This window comes from Lynx canadensis, chromosome A3, assembly GCF_007474595.2.
Source record: "Lynx canadensis isolate LIC74 chromosome A3, mLynCan4.pri.v2, whole genome shotgun sequence".
Classification (NCBI taxonomy): Eukaryota; Metazoa; Chordata; class Mammalia; order Carnivora; family Felidae; genus Lynx; species Lynx canadensis.
In genome coordinates, this window is record NC_044305.1 from 26,522,824 (window position 1) to 26,544,271 (window position 21,448).

Consider the following 21,448-nt stretch of genomic DNA (forward strand, 5'->3'; position numbering starts at 1 on the left):
AAAAATGAATAAACGTTGAAAAAAAAAAATTAAAAAAAAAAAAAAAAAAAAAAAGGTAGGCAGTGTAACGGTTAAGAGCAGGGGCTCTGGGCCCCATAGTCCGGGTACAAATCCTGGCTCTGCCATCGACGAGCTGTGTGACCCTGAGAAAGTAGCTTAACCTCCCTGAGGCTTGGTTTCCCCATCTGAGAAATGGACATAACACAGTGCCTGCCACGCGGGCTCACCATGAGTAATCAGTGCGATCGTGAACACATAGAGCTGGACCAGGGCTGGTACCCAGCAGGGCTCAATGCGTGTGAACTGCTGTCCCTGCCATTCCTGCTGGAACCAGTTCACCCCAAGCAGGCAGACCTGCTGTCCCACGTAGGCCAGTCCCACCTCTGACTCAGCTGTCCTCACAGCCGGAAAGGCTGTGCCCTATTAGTGTTAAGCTCTCTTGCCCCCTGGGCTGCCCTCTCCAGCGGATGGAGCCCCCTCCCCTGCATTGTATACAGGCCTGGGGCGGAGCAGGCTGTGGCCCACGGGGAAGAGCAGAGAACAGCTCTCTCCTCCCCCCCCCCTCGCAGGCCTCTGGGGAGACCCCCATCCGTGCAGCTCCAGCGAAGGCACCACAGTCCTGCCCGAACTTCTGATGCCACCCGGAGCCTCTGTTTTCTGCTCACACTTTGTTCTGGCGAGAAGCAGGGCAGAGCCTTGCTCTGGGGGACGGAAGAGTTCATTTCATGCTCCAGCTTCTGACCTGTTGAATAGCCTTCAAGTTCCTTCCCCTCTCTAAGCCTCAGTTTTCTCCTCTGTAAAATAGAAATAATAAGAATATTGGGGCCCCTGGGTGGCTCAGTCGGTTGAGAGCCCCACTTCGGCTCGGGTCGTGATCTCGCGGTCTGTGAGTTCGAGCCCCGCGTAGGGCTCTGGGCTGACAGCTCAGAGCCTGGAGCCTGCTTCGCATTCTGTGTCTCCCTCGCTCTCTGCCCCTCCCCCACTCATGCTCTGTCTCTCTCTCTCTCTCTCTCTCTGTCAAAAATAAACATTAAAAAAATTTTTAAAAGAAATAATAAGAATATCTACCTCATAAGCTTACAGTGAGAGAGAAATGAGTTAACATCCATACAAGCACTTGACTGGAGCCTGGCACACAGTAAGCATCCAATAATGGTGCTGTGACAGATGAGCAAACCGAGGCACAAAGTAGGGAAGCCACTGGCCCCGATCACGGGCTGGGCAGTGTGGCTCCCGGGGCCGCGCCAGTAACCACCCCGCCATGCACTCAAGTGCCACTAGAGTGCCCGGCACGTGGCAGTGTTCGATGGACAATACTCCTCTCTGACCTCACCCGAGTGCGGGCACACACACACACACACACAGGGAAGGGAGCCACATCCAACCTGTACATTTATTTACAAGGCACAAGCTGAGAGCAGGTTGGGGACTGCCCAATGGCTTTCCCCCTCCTCCTGGGCTTGCTGACCCCATCATCTGAAGCCGTGGATGACCCTTGGGATGAGGGTCCAGAGTGGCTGGGTTGGGCCAGCCTGGCCCTCAGGCACGCTTGGGGGTGGTCTCCCTGTCCCCCAGGCCTCTCCCCTCACCCTCCGCCAGGCCTGGGCTGGGCGTCCTTCTCTCACACGGAGTTCCTGTGTGTTGGTGGTCGTAAGGAAGGTGGGCGGGGGCCGGGCCGGGCCGGGCCAGATGGTGTGTACTAGGCCTTATCTGTTGGGAGCGGGGAGGCGGGCGGGGGCATGGAGGTCCTCTTTCACAAAGCCTGCTCTGTTCCCCTGGCAGCTGGGCCTCAGGAATTGGCCTCGCTGCCTTCCTGCCCCACCAAGGGCCTCCCATCCACAACCGCAGAAGCCCCACGTGCTGGGACCCCCAGCCTTCCCGTTCCAGCTAGGAGCAAGCCCCGGCCAGCGATGCCCCAGGTGAGGCCAAGCAGGGGTCACCGGGGTAGCAATTCCAAGAGGGGGAGCCAGGGAGGGGACAACAGGGCCTGTGGCATCTGGGCTGTGACAGACGGGGCCGGGGAGGGCCCTGTCTGGGGAGGCGTTAGCAGGATCGATTCAGGCCACATCTGAGGCGGCTCACGTCGGGGAAGCAGTCGCTGCGCGGGGTCGTGGGGAGCCCCGAGCCTCCCAGCCTGGCGCAGCCTTGTCCTAGCCAGCCCACCCTGGGGATCTGGCCTGTCTTCTCTGGCCTTCTGGGCTGTGTGGCCTCAGCCCCGGCCACTGTGCAGCTGCGTCCAGGCCTCAGGCGCTCCCGGGGCTCAGACCCCCAGAGCCATGAGTGCCCCCGAGCTGCTGATCTTCTTGAAGCGGTTTGCAGCACTGACGGCAATGAAGTTTTTCTGAGGGATGAGGGAGAAATGTCCCAGTCAGCCTCGGGGCAAAGGAGAAGCTGTGGTCCAGCAGAGCGTCCCCTAAGTAGGTCTCCTTCATTCCCCAAAGGCCAGGTGGAGGGAGGGTGCAGTACCCAGAGTGGCCACAGGAGGTGCCATGATACCGTATCTTCCAGGACGCGGTCCTTATTCAACAGGTATGGCAGCCAAACCTGAGTACCTCTCTGCTCTAGATGCTTCAGTGGCTCCTATTTCGCTCCAAGTAAAACATAAGCCCTTTGCTATGGCCAACAAGTCCCTCCACCCCCTGCCTCCCATCCATCTCTGATTTCATCTCCCTAACCCCTTGCCTACTCCCCTCCAGCCTTACTGCCCACCCCACCTGTTCCTCACACTTGCCAACCACACTTCTGCCTCAGGGCCTTTGCACCGGCTATTCCCTCTTCCTGGAACATTCTTCTCCCCAGTACCAGCATGGCTTACTCCTCACTGCTTTCAGGTGTTTTGTTCACATGCTCTCTCACAGTGGGCCTTTCCTGACCACCCTATTAGGAAATGCAACCTCTCCCCTGGCACTCCTGAACATCCTCATTCTTTTCTAGAGCCCTTCCTTAACCTCTTTTAATATCCCCCCCCCACCGCCTACCCAAAGTACGTCCATAAAAATTAAAATCTTTGTCTCTTTTGTCCACTGGTGTGTTCCCCATGCCTAGAAGTGATAGATGCTTCTAGGGGGTGGGTGGAGGGTCACTACTCCAGGAGAGGAACCAGCCCGGGACAGAGAGAGAAAAGCCAACCCTGTTTTCCAGACAGGGCTAGGCCTGGTCGATAGAAACTGCCAAGGCAGGGCTGGTGGGGCCTGGGATCTGGTGCCAGGAGCTCTTCCCGCCTGCAGCCCCTCCCTCCTCCCCACCGTGTCCAGTGGTACCTTCCAGCGCCTCTTCATGAGGTATTTCTTAAGCAAGATCTGGGACTTGAGGCGGCGGTTACAGCGCTTGGCTTTCTCTGCCAGGTTGTTGAGCCAGGGGTGGGCGAGGCACTGGGCAGCGCTCATCCGGGCCCTGTGGGAGGGGGCAGTGCGGTGAGGATGGGCGGAATGCCTGCGAAACACCAGAGCCCAGCCGCTGCCCGGCCCTCTTCCTGCCCTGCAGTGCACACACAAACACACACACACACACACACACACACATACACACACAGGCACGCACGCACTGGGCTTGCACACACGGGGTTTGTGTCCTGGGGTGAGCCTCACCTCTGGTCCTTGACAATGAGGTTGGAGACAAAGTCTTTGGCCTCATCAGACACGGCCTCAAAGGTCTCCTCGTCAAAGTACCAGTTGGCAGAGAGAACGTTGTTTAGGGTCTCTGTGTCATCGTCTCCCAGGAAGGGGGAGAGGCCACTCAGCCTGGAGAGAGGGGATGTCAGGGGGCAGGGAGATGAAATTGGGGACCCTGAGTCACCTTTGGGGGCTCAGGGGATGGAGGCAGACCCTAGAAGGCAGCACCATGAGCTGAAAAGACTCCCAGCTTCTTTTTTTTTATCATTATTTTTTTAATCTTTATTTATTTTTGAGAGAGAAACAGCATGTGAGCAGGGGAGGAGCAGAGAGAGAGGGAGACACAGAATCCAAAACAGGCTCCAGGCTCTGAGCTGTCAGCACAGAGCCCGACGCGGGGCTCGAACTCACGAACTGTGAGATCATGACCCGAGCCAAAGTCGGACATTCAACTGACTGAGCCACCCAGGTGCCCCGACCCCCAGCTTCTTGAGTGGGACAGACCTGGGTTTGACTGGCTGGGTGACCTTGGGCAAGTTACTTCCCCTCTCTGAACCTCACTCTTCTCATCTGTAAAATGGGCATAATCATCCCAGCTTCCCAGGTTACAATGGAGAAGAGGAATGATGAGTGCATAAAAGATGTCTGCTGCCCCTCTGCCCCCACCCTGAGTCATAAAGGTCTGCTGTCCAGAAGCCTTAGGCTAGGACACTATGCCTTTAGGGGCCTTCATTTCTCCATCTGTAAAATGGGTACAAAGTTCCCTTCTCTTGGTTCTCCCTAGCACTCCCAACCCCAGCAACCCCCTTCCTGAGGGAGTGGAGAGATGGGACCTATCCCACCAGGACCCCAGGGCCAATTTTGGCCCCAGCTGCTCACCCACATGCCCAGTCCCACAGACACCACATTCTCTCAGGACTCACAGCATATAGGTGATGACCCCCATACTCCACATGTCTGTCTTATCGGAGATTTGGTCATAATTCACCACCTCAGGTGACAGAAACTCTGGGGTCCCAAAATTCACCTTCAGCTTCTCGTTGGGATTATACCTTGGGGGTGAGAGCAAGAGCTCAGAGTGCAGACCCCAGCCCGCGTGCCAGCACCCTCCGCTCCTCCCCTGCCCCCTGCCCACCTCAGAGGCTTGCCCTGCCCTTCCCCTCTCCCCCCGCGCCCCCACTGAGGTGGTACCTCCGTGCCAGGCCAAAGTCAATGATCTTCACCAAATGGCCCGTGGTGTTGACACACAGGATGTTCTCTGGCTGAGGAGAAGGGGGTGGCCCGGATTGACCTCTGACCTGGCTCACCCTTCGTCCCCACCCAGGTCCACCCATGTCTCGGGCTCTCTGGAGCAGAGGCCCAGGCTGCCAGTGTGGGCGGCCGATCAGTGACCCCCCGGGCCTGCCTGTTCCAGGCACAGATGAGGATCCCGCAGCCCAGAGAGGGACTTTCCCAGGGCAGGGACTGTCCCCTCCCTGCCTCCCTGTTCCCCCCACCAATGTCTAACTAAGGCACCAGGTAGGTGCTCAGCCAAGGCTCCTGGGAATCCTGTGGCCCCAGCACAGGAGAGTGTGTGAGTGAAGTTCCTGTGAGGCCGGTCCCTCCCTGCTCTGGGCCTCCATTTTCTCCTCCTGTAACCCGAGGACACGGGGCTAATCTGAGATTGCAAGGCAGAAACATTTTTGGTAGTTAACAATGGTTCAAAGGCAGGAGACTTCACACAAAAACCCTGCTTTCCAGATCTTCTGCACCTCCCGAAACAACAGAAGCCCTCGCCTCATGGCCACACACCGCTCGGGGTGAGTTGTCAGTGATTCCCGACGGGTGCTAGTCAGTCCCCTGGTTCCCCGGGGGCCTTCACGGCCCTGGCCTGGCCCCTGTTACACATCTGGGCTCTGTGGGCGTTTGACTAGAGCACCCTGACAGCATGCTTTCTGAAGGCGCTTTCTGAACCGAGGCATCCGCTCAGAGCAGGACACTAATGACACCCGCTCACCTGGTGTTCGAACAAAACAGAGAAAGAAAAGAAAGCTCCCAGGGTGCGACCTTTTGGGGGAAATGACACAGACTCAGACCTCCTCCTGGTCTGAGAGTTCCCGAGGAGCCCTGGGAAGGGCTGTCGGGCCATGGGTCACCCAGCTTACTTGACCACAAAACCCCTCTTCGAGGAGAAACTTACTGCTCTCCTGAAAAAACACATTTCAGGATAGAGAGGCTTCAGAATGAGCTTCTTCCCAGGGCACTTCATTTTAACTGGGGACCCTGCTCTACCCCAGGGGCAGTGGCTTTCACGGGGGGAACGGGAGGCCTCCAATGCCACGTGCAGGCACCAGCTCTGGCCAGAAACTCAGGAGTCACCCTGCTCTTTCCTCTCCCTGCCCTCTGCCTCCTCCCCCATCCAAACCCTCATTAAATCAGACTGGCTCTAGCTTCAGAATGTAGCCACCGTCTGGCCACCTTCCGTCCCTGCCACTGGTCCCGGCCGCCACCCTCTGGGCCCTTGGTTATTACAACAACCCCTCAGATTCCCTGCCACCACGTTGGCCCGTTGGAACCCATCTCCTTACTCTCCTGGCTTCACTTGTCAGGGCGGATGCTCACAGCACACCCGCCCCGCGGGCTGTCGGAAGGCGCATGCGCCCCAAACAGCTCTGACCCCAAGTGAGCCCGCGGTACAGGTGCTGGCAAGCCCCGGGCCTGCTCTGGCCTTTGCATGCTCCTCCAAGTTCACCTCGTACGTCTCCCCGTTACTCTCATGTACTTTTCACAACGCTTTTCCGGTTTCAGATGATCTCTTTGAGGAAGGTCCATTTCCCCCACTAACCTGTAGGCTCCCGGGGGGAAAGGGGCGTGTCCTTCGCCATCCCTATGGTAACGCCCGTGCCCAGCACCGTGCACAGCAGCACAGAAGCAGCCTAGCACGGCACAGGTGCTCGATACATATTTGTCGAGTGAATGAGCGAAAGGACTATCCACGAGGCCAGCGGGTGCTAACCCACCGCAGTGGTCATGCTCCGTATTCTCCACCAGCCCTGCCGATTATCCTGCAAACGTGACACCCAGCACTCACGCTGCCCCTGCTTACTCTGCACCACGGCCGGCATCGCCAAGCTCCAGTTGACCACAGCTGGCATGATGCATAAACCCGATTCGCTCTGTCCCTGACCCCCTACCTGCAAGTTAACTGAGCAGGGTCAGAGGAGGGATGTGAATATCCTCTGTTAGTGCCTATCACGTGTGTGTTGCTGCACTGATGCTATACGTAATTGATTTGTTTTTCTGACTCCCCTTCTGGAACATAAGTTCCCGGAGGGCAGGCGTTTTTACCTGCTTTGTTCACTCCTGATCTCCACCACCTAGAACACTGCCTGGCAGAGAGTAGGCCCTCCACAAATACTTGTGGGATGAATCAATAAACACTTGCGGCGCCTACAAGGGGCCAGCACTGAGGCGGACGCGTTAGCAACACTTAGCAAGTTCATTACGTGAGACCGTGCACTTGGGGCTCCCAGGACTGTAAGAGATGTGTACTTAGCACTAGACTAGACGCCCTGAGAGCTAGGACCAAGTCTCTTTCACTCTGTCTTGTAGCCCTGGCTCCTGGTACTTAGTGAAGACTCAATAAACCCTTCGGGATGTATAGATACAAGGATGGAGGGAGGAAGAGAAGGACCGACGGGAGGGGCGGAGGGATAGCTGGTTGCCACCAGGTTTCAGGTGGTCGGGTGCTGCTCCTGACCCCTCCCAGGAGGCCCCAGCTCCAGTACCTTGAGGTCCAGGTGCAGAACCCGCATCTTGTGCATGAAGAGGATCCCATCACAGATCTGCCTGACAAACACCATGGTGTCCACCTCAGTCAGCTGATAGTCCTCATCCACAATCCTCTCGAAGAGCTCGCCGCCCTCGATGCTGTGTGCACAGACCCCTCTACAAGCTTGCTTCCGGGCCGGCTGGCACCCCCACCCGGTCCCCTGCCCCACTGCCAGCACTCACTACTCCATGAACAGGACGATCTCGTGCGAGGTCTCGATGGCTGCGTAGAGCTGGATCAGGTTGCGGTGATTCAGCTGGTTCATAACCTCGATCTCAAGCATCACCATTTCCTGGGGACCAGGGAAGCCAGGGGCCCCACCTGAGTGTCACCACTCCCTGTCCTCCACCCTCCACCCCTCTGCCCTTGGCTGGACCTGTCAGGCTGCACCTTTCAGGTCCGGACCACTGCCCGGCCTCCTCCCTGCTGGCCTCCCTGCCTCCTATCTCTCCCCACTCCCGAGACTGTGTCCTTACTCCTGGTCATTCCTGCTGGGACACCATTCCTTTGCCAGATCTTCCCCTTCTCCTCCCGCCTGAACACGGGGGTGCCCGAGGGCCAGTCCTCTGCTCACCACTCTCCCCAGGCATCCTCCTCAAGCCCCAGTACCTGCTGTTCTATCCAAATGTAATTGATCCCCAAATACGTACTTCCACCTCTGACTGCACCCTTGAACTCCAGGTGCCAACAGCTGCAAATGCCTAACTGCCATTCCCCTTGGATGTCCAAGTGACATGCGGAGTCTCTCAGATCCAAATGAAACCCTCGATGTGGCCCCCTCCCCACAACTGAGCTGCCCTCAGCTTGCCTGTTAGCAACAGGGCATGACCCCTGGCCCAGGTGCGCAGGACATAAAGTTAGAGGCTATCTCAGATTTCCCCGCATTCTTACTCCCTCACACCCGCCATCAGGAAACCCTCTTGGATTACAAACCCAGTCAGTGCCTTCTCACCTGCTCCATCACTGCCTTCCTAGTCGAGGCTGCTAAACTGTCACTTTCAGAGAGGCTGAAAGCCACCTGTCACACCGGTAGCTTGATAGCCACGGTAGGAATATTGACACCAGGGATATTGCCAGATGCCACAAATCAAGCCTCTCCCCCTGCCCGCCCCCTTGCCCCCCAGCATCACATCACTGCCCAAATTTTTCCCATTTTCCTTGCGATTCTACTCCTTCATTCGTATCTCACCGCGCTCGTCACTTCCCCAGAGAGGCCTTGACCTCACCACCCTATCTTTATGGCCCCCTTGGCCCCCCACTCCCTGTACCCTGCCTCGCTTTACTTTCCCTGCTAGCGCGTCTCAGTGCCTGACGCCATGCTTTGTGCTTGCTTTTAGTTGTCTGCTCCTCCTCTCTAGCTTGTCAGCCCATGAGGACAGGGACCCACGGACTTCACCACCGGGTCCCCGGCACCTGGCGCAGCGAATGGCCCAGAAAAAGTACTCAGGAAGAAAGCAGTCAAGAGCTGATGTCCACAGCACATGTGTCTTGAGCGTCCAGGCCGAGCCAGGTCTATGACAGAGGCCTGGAGACCCAGCAGTCGAGTAGGGGAGTTGGAGAAAGGCAGAGTCAGGGAGGAACTACACGCCTTCCCAGCGTGCATAGAGCCGTGACAGAGGGGCAGGGCTGCAGGCCTCTGGGGCTCCTTCTCATGCTCTTCCCAGGCTCCAGGCCTCTGCAGGTGCTGGGTCTCTGCCTCGAATGCCCACCAGCTCACTTCTCGGCTCCCCTGCCTCAACCCAAGGGTCCCCAGCAGGTCTCTGCCGTTTCTGGCCTTCAGGCCTTCCCCCTCACGGTTCCCCTCTGGTTGAAACTCTCTCCCCTGCCCCGCCACTGGAATCAGCTTCTGCTTCAAGCCTTTGTTCTAGAGAGACCCGCCAGCTGAATCAGGAGCCTTCTCCACAGCCCCTTCCTGACCCCCCCACCCCAGCTTTCCTGAGTTCCAGCCCTCACCACAACAGGTTGCTAGACGGTCATCACCTCCTCACACACCTGACTCCCTCCCTCACTTCACGTGAGCCTCTGCCCTCATTCATTCATTCATTCATCCACTCCTTCACTCATTCCTTAAATAAACACTGTCCTCGGCCTCCTCTGAACCGGGCCGGGCTGGGTGTGGAGGCACAGCTCTAGATGGGGCCTGATTACCTCGGCATTCCCTGAAGGCAGAAACCACATTCACTTCCCTTGGGGACCCCCAGGGCCCAGCACAGGGCCTGGCCCAGAGCCCACACTCATGAGTGTTTGCTGAATTGAACCAAACAGAAGGCCTGAATGTCCTGTGCCTAGAAGGGGAAGTCGCAAGGATAAGTTCACTAACTGAGGCGTCTTGTTTACGGGTAGGGGCTTCAGGCCCTGTGGCAGGGTTGTCTGCCTGTCCATCTGTCTATCTGAGTGACCCCTTCAGCAACATCAAGGTCCACACAGCAAACCCCTGGTGCAGACATACGGGTAGAGGGAGGTGAGAGGTACCCACTCCCCACTCCAAGGACCCTCTCACACTCCCATACAGCCAGCCCCTACTACCTTGTCTTTGGGCGTCTGTTTCTTGATGACCTTGGCTGCCAGCTTGAGGCCCGTGGCTTTCTCTGTGCAGGTACAGACTGCTCCAAACTTGCCGCTGAAGAGAGAAGAGGTTGGGAGTGAAGGGGTTCCCGGGGACACAGGGCTGAGGTAGGGGGCTTGTGTTCCGTTCCCGTCTGGATCCCCCTCTGTGACGGTACGCTTGTCCCAGCCAGCCTCGCTCCGTTCGGAAGCTATGAGCTCCACTGCAGGGACAGTAGCTGAGCCACAAAAACCACGGGCACAGGACAGGTCGGCTCATCCAGAGGATGGCCCCTGGCGTGACAGCTCACAGGCTTGTGGTAAGCATGGGCCCTGGGGCCCTGGGCAAGTCACCTGCGGGGTTTTTTATGAAGCACCTTGCGGGGGTCAGGGTGGTGCCTAAAACTGAAACAGCCAGGAAAATACCATTCATCTCCTATGGGCAACACTGAATGGCCGATGGTGTATCTGTGTGAGAGACGGGGGCATGAGTGCATGTGACAGCTTGCGTACGATGGGGGTTATTAACCACGTAGAAGTAATTGTGTCCACAGAGATCATGTCCAATCGGGGTGTGTGGGGGCCTTGTACATGAAAGACGTGAGGCCCTGGGTGCTCGATGTGCTCCTGCCTGTGGGCCAGGGGCTCCGGGTCCCAGCTCTCACCCGCCCAGCGCCTCCTTGGAGTTCAGGCTGAATTGACTGTGGATGTTCCCAGGCCTCAGCTCCACGATGCGGTGGGGAAAGGGGGCTGGGGGTGGCGGACAGTCATCTGGGGAGGCAGAACAGAGCCATCAGTCGGTGGCAGGAGCTGCTGAGGATGTACCCCCCCACCACCCCCTCCTGCCTGGCCTGGGCCCCATCCAGCAAAGTTCACCAAGTGATGATACCTGGGGGACAGCTGGCTCCAGGATAGGGGCTAGGGGGCCCAGTTTCCAGTTTCAGCTCTGCCACCAACACACAAAATGGCCTTGGGACTCTGTCAGAGGGGGCTCAGCTTCTCCTGGCACAACAATGGGGACAGCTGATTGGATTTCTTGGGCCCTCCCACATTATAAGGTAGGAAGTCTCCATCCCAAGCTATCTGCATTTCCATTAAAGAAAAAAAAAAAAAAAAAAGACGGGGTGGGGTGGGGACGATAATGGCGGAGCGCCAGATCAGCGTTACTATGTCTGAATGAGGGGGTAGGTGATTGGACCTGCCTACCATCCCCTCTAATAACACTACAAGCTGCCCCCGAGCTGGGCACCGCCCAAGGGCAGGGCGAGGGCGGGAGGAGACAGGAAAGGCGGTGTTTGGTAGGGAGAGGCTGCCACCTAGCGGTGACGACGGGGAACAGCGGGCCCTGGCGGCCCACAGGCTGAGTCATCGGGAATGGAAACCTCTTTATAAATAGCAAGAGGCAGCAGGGAAGCCGGGCTGGTGATACATTTGACGGCCCTTGGAGGTTGTTCAGGTCCCGTCACCCCGAGGATGTGATTTCTGAAGGGGGCGGGGCAGAGGCTCTGCTGCTGCTTGGGGGAGGAGGCAGTGCTCCTGGCCGCTGCCCAGCCGCCAGGCCCTCCCACCCTGTCTGGGTGGCACCGTGCCGCTGACCAGGCGGGCTGACTGGGCTTCCATGGCACCTCAGCCTGGAGGAGGGGGGTGTCAGGACACTCTGGGCTCTCCTGACCCCATCTCACCCCACCCCCACCCCTGCTGCACCCCTGCCCAAGCCTTTTCCCTACTCAGCTGATCCCCAAGCCCACTCATGCTCTCTCTATGTCTCCTCCTTATTAATAGACCACTAACCCCCCAGCTCCTTGTCTGACCATCAGTTAAGGCCACTCCACAGTCCTGCCCCATCTCACGTGCCCAGCTTCCTTGGTCACTGCTCCCATACACATACACCTGTGCTCCTCAGTTCATGAACCCTCTATGGCTCTCATGACCCTCCCTACCCCCTCCAGGATGCAGTTGAACTACCAAAGCTTGGCCTTTGAGCTCTTCTACAGACTGACTTTAAATTCCACTGTCCAGAGAGTTGGTGCTGCTCCAAAACCTGCCTAATTCCCCCCCGCCCCGCAACCCCATTGTAGACAAAGTAGAAGAGAGTGCAAAAAGTGAGCTCTGGAGTGGGGCTGTTTGGACAGGCACAGATCCTGTCCTGGCTGTGGATTTGGGGCACTCGCTACATTTCCCCTTCCCCAAGCCTCGGTTTCTCCATCCGAAGGGACCAGGAACTTGTACTTCTTAGAGTTATATGACACTCAGTGCTCCAAACTGGGAGACATGGGGACATCTGGGGAGCCCCTCTCCCTCCCCAGTCCCCATCCTGCCCCTGGCCTACCCAAAATCTGGAAGCAGTCCTCTTCCTTGGCTGTGGGACCAAGGGCCTGCCCCACCTCCGATTTCTCCGAGGGAACAGCCTGGAACTCGATCCCCCTTGAGGTGTCCCCTTGCACCTTAGCCTGGCCATCCTGGCCTGGAGCCTTCTCTCCTGCTTCCTTCTGGCTGCCTGCCGGGATGTCCTTCCCTCCTTCTGCCACCGTGGCTGGCCCGGGATCCGCGGGGCCGGGGGTCACAGGCACCCCTTCAAAGATGAGCTCTGATGCCTCATTTGGGGGTTTCTCAGCTAGCAGCTTCTCGGGCCTAGAACATGACGATGCAGAGATGATGCCTTTAGCAGTCAGAGCTGTGCTTTGGCCTCCGGGAGGTCTCGATGCTTCCAGAGCCTCTCCTGCAATCTGGAGCTAATACAATCCCCCACCGCTCCCTCAAATGCATGGGGTGATGCATCCAAATTCACTTTGAATGAAGTCAAGGGACATTAATAATACCATAAATGTCTGTGGTCACTATCTTGACTATCAATGCGCTAACAGATCATTAATATCTACTAATAGGATTGTTGTTTTGGTTAATTGTTATGTGGCTACAATTAGGGACAGTGTGTGGCTCTTGATTCACGAAGACCGTGGTAATTCAGTAGATCACGTATCAATGATATCAAGGTATTAACTGATATTAATATATAATTCTGACTGATACGGTGTTACTACTGTGGTTTACAATACATCTCTAATATCATTCATGTGGTTAGCATTCAGGTAAGTCTAACAGATTGCCTAAGACTGGTGCTATATCATGCTTATGAAAGTATTAGTAATGATCTATCAATCCGATTATTAGTCATCTTTTCGCATTATAGTAAGAAGGTAAGTTATCTTCCCTACCCACCCACCCCCGCCCCGATATCTCAGTCCTGCCCTTGGCTAGAACCAAGTTCATGGAGGAAGGGGAACTCTGGACTCCAGATGCTTAGAGAAGAGGTCTTTGAGGACCTCTCTGTGTTGACATTCCTGGTGTCTATGAATGCTCACCACGCCCTGGTTTCTGCAGGGGCACAAGGTAGTGGAGCCAATGCCCAGGACAGATGCTAGACTGTCTCAGAACCACCCAATCTAGCGCTGAACATGGTGACAACGAAGCCCAAAACAGAGGAGCTACGCATGACCTCTGGGGCCAGAGCCTCAGACCCGTCCCCACTGCCGGACAGGGGGCATTCACCTGGAGATGATGGCAGGACAGCTCGGGCTGTGCAGAAAGGCGGGGGAGCCCCTCCTGGCCCCTGCTTGGCCCTCGGCTGCCTTCTTGTGTACCTTGGGCTCTCCGGGGCCCTGGCTGCCTGAGGTCTCCTGCTTGGCCTTGGGCTTCTTGACACTGGCCTCCGCTGTCGCGGTCTGCTGGGGCAGGGCTGCTGCCTGCCCAGCGCTGCCCTCCGCAGGGCCCCCACCCAGGTCGCCTTCTCCCTCGGGGCCCTGGCTGCTCGTTGAGGGTTGGGCCGGGGACCCGTCCCCTTTCTCTAGGGCATCGGCTTTGGCGTCTTTCTTCAGGGTGGGTGGAACAGGTTCTTTCTTTGGGTCTGGGGGCCCAGGTTTTTTCTTTGCATCCGGGGGACTGGTTTCTTCCTTTGGGTTTGAGGGGCCAGGTTCTTTCTTCCCATCTGGCGGCCCAGGACCTTTCTTTGGATCTGGTGGACCAGGCTCTTTCTCTGTAGCCGGGGGTCCCTCACCTGCTGTACCTTTAGGTGCCTTGTCTGCAAAGGAAGTGAGACACCAGTCAGGATCCACCCACCACCCCCAGCCAGGCTGGCCAGAGACCAGCTCTGGGCCCAGGTCCCTACCTAGGCAGCGATTTGCAAATGCTGGTCCCACTGAGCCTCTGGGGCCATCTGATGGGCTCTAGAGATGGGCTGCCGGGACCTGGGAGGCCCTTTTGGGAGACTTCTGGTCCTCTAATGCGCCTTGATGCCCCCACTGTCCCTTGCCCAGGATGTTTAGATGCCATGCATGGGGGCTTCCCATTTTCCCGTTCTTTCCAAGGAGGGCTTCATGCAGGCCCTCAACCCAGCCCAACATCACCCAGAGATAGTTGTAATTTCTGGGTCTTTCATACGCCATACAAAAAGGCCTGGGGCACAGAACTCCCACTGAGGAATGGGCCCAGCCCTGGATTCAAACGCCCCTTCCCAGGCTCCTCCCTCTGTCTCCTGCCCCAGCTTGGCACCTGTCGATGGGCTCTGGATTCCCAGCTCGACTGCTCCGTTTGCTGTCGCCATGAGGTAGGGAGGCGTGTGCTTCTGCTTGTCTAACTCAAGTCTTTCTAGCTGCAGAAAGAAGAGTGAGGTGTGTCAGGCTGTCAGATTCCTCCTCTTGTCTGGCCGAGAGGAGCCAGCGCCAGCTGACTGAGGGGAGAAAGGTACCTGGAGCAGAGAGGGGCAACTTGAGGGCCGTCTGACTTGCAGCGGCTGCCCAGAAGCAGTCCTGGGGCAGTTGTAAGGGATTGGGCTGGGTGGGCAGAGGCGGAGGCAGGGGCGCGGGCAGGGGAGGCGGGGACGGAGGAGAGGATCTCTTACACCAGGGGCCATGCAGCTCGGACTGCCACCACCTGTCACTCTTGGCCCCCGTTCAGAGGACACGGCATTCTTCCCACAGACCGACTGGGGGGAGAGTAGTGTTGGGAGAAGCAGGAAGAGAAAAGGGAGGGGGGCATCTGGGGCCCTGAGGGAGCAGCCTTTTCCCAGGCCTTGCCTGGTGTCACTGGCTTGGACAGGATCAGGAAGGGGGCCTGGCACACCAGGGGGTCTCGGGCGGGGCTGGAGGACAAGGCTATGCTCAGGTCGGGCCCTGGCTCTGCCCACCTGCGAGCCACGTCTCCTGAGGTTTCCCAGAAGCTGGTTAGAGCCATGCAGGCCTGAGGCTGTTCACCCTGACCCCCCTGCCCAGCTCTGCGCCCATGATCCCTGCCCCTGGCATCCAGACCTACTTGGGGCATCTTTGGGTAAGAAATTGTCTCGGGGACATTTGCTCAACATGCCCATGGGCCTAAAAGCCTTTTCTTTTGAAGATATGTTTTTCTTGGGCTCCCCGGGAGACAGAGGCTGCCCCAAGCAGCAGCAGGAGACGGTCAGTGCTCAGGGCCACCCCACCAAGCAGATTCGTTCTCCCCCGAAGCCTGTTTGGAAGGAGGGGGCTGCTGGAGAGCCTTTTGCAAGGGTCCTCAAGTGCAGTGGTGACCTGGGGGCCACTCAGGCCCGAGGTAATCAAGCTGAGATGGGATGAGGAGAGGTATCCAAAGAGCCTTCCATCATCCAGGGGCTGCCTGCCCAGAGCCTGTCTCTGAGGGGGACCTTGAGAACTGGCTGAGCTGAGTGTCCCGGAAATAGCCCTGGAGTGGGCGTCTGGGTTCAGGTCCTCGCTGTGGCGACCATCCTGTCCCTCCACCCGTGCTCTCCCACGTGGAGGAAACCACCCCTGCCCTCGGAGGGAAGGGGGCGGAAATGACCGAAGCAAGCAGCACTTCTAAGCAAGGGGGAGATCACGGAGCGGTAAAAAAGATCGAGGATGCTGTGAACGAAATGATACGAAGCCATCTCCAAAATTGGGGGGGGGGGCGCGATTAAAGCCATGTGCAGAATATGCTATCATCGGGGCAAAAGAGGGTGATCTCTATGATAACACACAAACTTTCACTGTATTCAGGTAAGAATGTCTTTGGGGCCGTAAGGAAGAAATGGGGGATCGGAGGTAGGAGGGAGACATCACTGCACACCCTTTCACTTTTTCTATTTGGACCGTGAAGTATGTGAACGGAATACCAGTCAAAATGAGTGATTTTTTTTTTTTAAGGGAGCAAATGTTGGGGTTGTTGGCAGAAACTAATAAAGACCGAAGTTGGAGTTCCTTCTCCAGTCTTGGTGACTTTTGCCCTTCCTGGCCCACCTGTCCTCCGTTTCCCTCCTTCGAGGTCCAGGTGAAAGTCTGCCTCTTCTGGGAAGCAAAAATCCTCACGAACGCCTGTCTAGTACTCAGCAGTGTCCCACGGCCTTGTTCCCAGTGCTCTTATAAAGATCCACTCGTGTGGTATTCAGAACAACCCAATGAGCTAGGTACTATTCAGATGGGGAAACTGAGGCACGGAGCAGTTAAGTCGCTTATCCAAAGCCATATGGCTTGTCAGGGGCTGCATTAGGATCTGAACCCAGGAAAGGAGCTCTCTCTCTCTTTTTTTTTTTGAGGGCCTGCGGTTAGCTGTCTCCATGTTGTCTGAAAACTTCATCTTCGTAATCACTCTGTGGGGCACTTCCATCCTATTTCCTAGAATAGAAGACGGGGATCAAAAGAGTAACTTGCCCAAAGTCACTCTGCAAGGAGTGGAGCCAGAAATGTCCTTCCTTAAAGCCCAAAGTCCTCTTTCTTCCCTAAAACTTCCCCGGCCTCTGTCTTGCCCTCCTCTCCCTGCCAGGTATCCCCTTTGTGGTCTGATGGCGTCCTGAAGGTTGAAATGCTTCCTTTTATTTTTTTTTTTAATGTTTATTTATTTATTTATTTTTTTAATTATTTTTTTTTTTTCAACGTTTATTTATTTTCGGGACAGAGAGAGACAGAGCATGAACAGGGGAGGGGCAGAGAGAGAGGGAGACACAGAATCGGAAACAGGCTCCAGGCTCTGAGCCATCAGCCCAGAGCCCGACGCGGGGCTCGAACTCGCGGACCGCGAGATCGTGACCTGGCTGAAGTCGGACGCTTAACCGACTGCGCCACCCAGGCGCCCCAATGTTTATTTATTTTTGAGAGAGAGAGAGAGAGAGAGAGGAAAAGGGGCAGAGAGAGAGGGAGACACAGAATCCGAAGCAGGCTCTAGGCTCTGGGCTGTCAGCACAGAGCCCGACGCAGGGCCCGAACTCACGAACCGTGAGATCATGACCCGAGCTGAAGTTGGACGCTTCACCGACTGAGCCACCCAGGCGCCCCCGAAATGCTTCCTCTCCATGTGTGTTACTGGGAGCCCCTGGCACCCTACTTGGTGGTTCCCACAGCATGTTCTGGTTTAGCTTGAAACGCTGGACGCTCCTGCTTTGGCCTCCTTCAGCTCCAGGCTGATCCCACCATTGACAGTCTCTGGGAGCCCCCCGAGGGCAGGGGCTTTATGGTGCTCACGTGCGTCCCCAGCACAAAGTGTACTTGCCAAGTCAGTGTTTGGTGAGTGACTGACTAGCAGGGCTCCGGACGGGGTCTGTGGGATCTCTCTAGTATGATGGCCCTTGCTGACATTCCCGTGTTACTAACTGGTTGTCGGTACTGATCAGTTACTGAGTCGGTGCACACTAAGTGCCAGGCCTGACTCTGCCAAGGGCTTTACGCAGCTCACTGGATCCTCACAAAGGACTCCAGGGCTAAGGATCAGGCCATTTTAAAGGTGCGAAAGCTGGGGGGCGCCTGGGGGACTCCGTAGGTTAAGCGTCTGACTCTTGGTTTCCGCTCAGGTCACGATCTCACGGTTCGTGGTTTGGAGCCCCACGCTGGGCTCTGTGCTGACAGCGCGGAGAACCTGCTTGGGATTCTCTGTCTCCCTCTCTCTCTCTCTGCCCCTCCCCCACTCATGCTGGCTCTCTCGAAATAAACGTAAAAAAAAAAAAAAAAAGATGCAGAAGCTGATGCCGAGAGAAGGTAAGAGACTCTTCCCAAAAGTCACACAGCCATTGAGTAGCTGCAAACTGTTCAGATTTGAATCCAGCACCACCTCCTGTCGAGACCAAAATCGGAGCTGGGACAACATAAGCGGCTTTATTTGCTACATTTGTTACTGTTATGCTTCCCAAATAACTGGCCTCTCTTAAACTCTTGGTAAGAGGGTGAGGCCCCGGGGTAAGCAACTTTGTGACAACACACCTCCAGGGCAAGGGTTAGGAGCTCTGAGATCAGCCACTGAGGCTTGGACAAATGCAGTCGCATTTGAGCACCTCCCTCATAGGGGGAGGTATATACAGCCTGTAGAACACGGGGAGGAGACATTCTAAGTGCTGTATAAATGTCAGTTCTTCTATCCCCATTTCACAGATGTGACAGGAAAACTGAGTCACAGGGCAGACTCACAGAGTTGGGTTTGAACCATCTAAGCTAAGGCTCAGCGCATCACCCCTCTGCCCCATTGCCTCTCCCAGGGTGGCTGGGAGCTTTAGGGAGCACACGGTATATGTAGAACGCTTGGCACAGTGCTGGCAGCGTGATAATGTTGTGGACGCCCCAGGTAGACGGCTCAGCTGTCCCTGCGGCTCCTCCACAGGCTCCTCCACAGTCCTTCCCCCGCTGGGATGAGAGGCTGGCCTGGTTCCGGGTCCGCGGGATTGCCTGCAGCTCGCCCAGGGTTAAGCTCAGCTCCGCCAGCTGCGCCCTGGGAGTCCCCGGGGTTCTTCTCATTTGCTCTCTTGCAGGCACAGGGGAGGGGTTCGGGGAAACCTCCCAGCCCAGCGGGGGGCTGCCAGAGACCCTGCCCACCCTTAAGAAGGGGCTTTCCCGGCCTGCACCAGCTGGGCTGCCGCCCTCTCTGCCTCTACAGGGGCAGGGCAGGAAGTGGGGCAATGCCAGGACCAATTAAACCCGCCAGGGGAATTAAGGTCAGCAGGATGCAATTATGCCTGTTGGATTTAACAAGGCCAGAAGGAAGGTTTCTCCAGCCAGAGTTCACGGCTCCTTAGGCCTCTTGCCCTGGATGGCTCTGCATTCCAGAAGCCTGGGCTCCCAGGCTCACCCATCCCTGGGAGAATTGCTTGGGAGTCGAGGGGTTAACTTCACCCGGGCACTGCTCCCCTGGCTCCTGGAAGGAAATTGACCCAGCCAAGAGGCTTTAAAAGGCCCTGCTCAGAGAAGACGTTTCCCAGCCTGACCCTCTCCCTGCCTGGCTGTGATGGAAAATCCAGGGAGTTGAGTAACCTTTCTGACTCCAAAGAGAACGGCCAATTCCCCTCCAACTTTCCTGTGGTCCTGACATGGGAGCCTCTCAGGGCGGTTTTCTCCTGCCCTCTCCCACCTCGGGCCCCTAAGCCTGGCACTCTGAGAGTACCTCTCAGGCCTCTGGGAGAGGCCTGGGTGAGGCTGTCCTTACAGCAGACTCTCTTCTTCCTTCTGAGGCTGATAAGCAGCATCTATGGACACTCTGTGTGGCAGACTGAACAGAGATCCCTCTGGAAGCTCCAATGACACACTGATCCATCTCAAAACCGTAGTTTCATTGCTAAGATTACATACTGAATGCTCTACTCTGTGGCAAAGACCAAAGTGGCCACTTTGGGAACACAGATGTTGAAGAATAGCTATAGAATCACCACATAGCACATTTTTAGTGAAAACTGATTGCAAAGTCATTCATGAAGTAGGATCCTTTTTTGTTGTTAAAAACATTTATTAAGAAAATGGCAGGGGTGCCTGGGTGGCTCAGTCGGTTGAGCGTCCGACTTCAGCTCAGGTCATGATCTCGTGGTCTGTGGGTTCGAGCCCCGCGTTGGGCTCTGTGCTGACAGCTCGGAGCCTGGAGCCTGCTTTGGATTCTGTGTCTCCATTTCTCTCTGCCTCTCCCCTGCTCATGCTCTGTCTCCTTCTCTCTCTCTCTCTGTCAAAAATAAATAAAACATTAAAAAAATTAAAAAAAAATAAAATGGCAAAATGTCTAGAGGGATGTAAGTATACATATTTAATAGGTATGGGAGTAGAGATGGTTTTCATTCTTGGGATTTTCCAAGTTTTTTTCGAAGTGACCATTGGTGACTCTAAACAGCTTAATAAATAATTTGAAACATATCAGTATGGACACAGGTTTCTACAATTCAAGACAGAAAGGGGTATGAGCTGTATATGAGATAAAAAGACAACACAGATTGGGACTGATGGTCAGGGAAGGCTTCTCAGTTGAAGGCCTGGCTCCAACAGGCTTTCAGTACCCAGGCTCCAGAGTTGGTTTTAGATGAAGCCACCTTAGCAGGGAGCCCCGGGACTCTGTCTCTATAACCAGCATGCGCACCCAAGTCCGAGAACCCCCAAGTCAGAGGACCCGCTTTGAGGCGCTCCTGAGAGAACGCCACTGGTGCAGCTGATGAGCTCTCAGAGGCCTCTAGAGCCTGGGCCATGCTTCCCAGCGCTGATGCAAGTGGGAAGCGTCTGGAGGGCTTTTACAACTCCCGAAGCCTGAGCCCCTCCTGAGTTCAGGTCAATTAAATCATAATATTGGGGAGGTGCAGCCCAGAATGGTGGTATTTTTTAAAATCTCCCCAGAATATTCTGATGTGCAGTCAGGGTTAAGAACCACTGCTCTGAGGCTCTCCCAGGACAAGAACTTCACCTCGTTTCCTTGAAATGCCCTTACAAGTTAGGGTACAGGGGCACCTGGGTGGCTCCGTTGGTTGAGCATCCGACTCTTGATTTCAGCTCAGGTCATGATCTCACGGTCATGAGATCGAGCCCCGTGTTGGGTTCCTCCGTGCCAGGCGTGGAGCCTGCTTGGGAATCCCTCGCGCTCTCCCTTTGTCTCTGCCCCTCCCCTGCTCTTGTGCACTTTCTCTCAAAATAAATAAACTTAAAAGACACACAGCTTCGGATACAATGGCGCGCACGACTGGCGTTCCCTTCTGACTTGTTGTATGCACGGTGCCCCCTGTCCCAGTAACTGGGGCTCTGGGGGTCTGGATCCAGATCCAGCTCAGGTCAGTCAACTTTGTATCCCAAGGATCTGGTACAAAAAGTGGTGCCATTGTTAATAGTAATAGCCACGAATATTTATCGTATATTTACCATGTGCCGTATTAATTCCTTTGATCTTCATAGCAACTTTATGAAGTAGATACTGCTATCACTCCCATTTCCAAGAGGAAACTTGAGGCACAGGAGAGTAATTTGCCCAAGGTATTGGAGACAGTGTTCCAGTGGTGCTGAAATTTAAACCCAAGCCATACGGCTCCAGGGCCCCCATGCTTAATTCCTACCCGTATCACTAAATGCCTACAGAACAAAGAATTTGTGAGTGAGTGAGTGAGTGAGTGGAGAATGTTTGGACTATGTCATCAGGTTGGTAGCCCAGGGCCTGACATTCGGTAGGTGCTCGGTAAGTGTTGAAGAGTAAATGTTCCCACTTTGGCGGGGCCCTGGGACAATGGGAAACCTTCACTTTC

General features: G+C 55.9%; 1 protein-coding gene across 1 annotated transcript; it reads right to left on the reverse strand.

Moving 5' to 3' along the window:
- Nucleotides 1-1,367: 1,367 nt before the first annotated feature.
- MYLK2 (myosin light chain kinase 2) lies at nucleotides 1,368-14,801 on the reverse strand. The gene is made up of 13 exons (XM_030309844.1): nucleotides 14,711-14,801; nucleotides 14,515-14,614; nucleotides 13,516-14,044; nucleotides 12,296-12,597; nucleotides 10,632-10,737; nucleotides 9,949-10,042; nucleotides 7,605-7,714; nucleotides 7,379-7,520; nucleotides 4,803-4,873; nucleotides 4,535-4,663; nucleotides 3,588-3,740; nucleotides 3,261-3,393; nucleotides 1,368-2,341 (listed from the first exon to the last, which is right to left on the reverse strand). The coding sequence occupies exons 2-13, from the start codon at nucleotides 14,564-14,566 to the stop codon at nucleotides 2,261-2,263; spliced, it is 1,902 nt and encodes a 633-aa protein (XP_030165704.1). The 5' UTR covers nucleotides 14,567-14,614; nucleotides 14,711-14,801; the 3' UTR covers nucleotides 1,368-2,260.
- Nucleotides 14,802-21,448: the final 6,647 nt, after the last annotated feature.

Bases quoted from the DNA above. Each gene is read 5' to 3' on its own strand.
- MYLK2 (XM_030309844.1), bottom strand. From the start codon at position 14,566: ATGGCGACAGCAAACGGAGCAGTCGAGCTGGGAATCCAGAGCCCATCG. The intron at 10,043-10,631 runs GTGAGAGCTGGG...TTCTCTCTTCAG, and splicing joins TCCAAGGAGGCGCTGGGCGG to CGGCAAGTTTGGAGCAGTCT. The intron at 7,715-9,948 runs GTAGTAGGGGCT...CCTGGTCCCCAG, and splicing joins AACAGACGCCCAAAGACAAG to GAAATGGTGATGCTTGAGAT.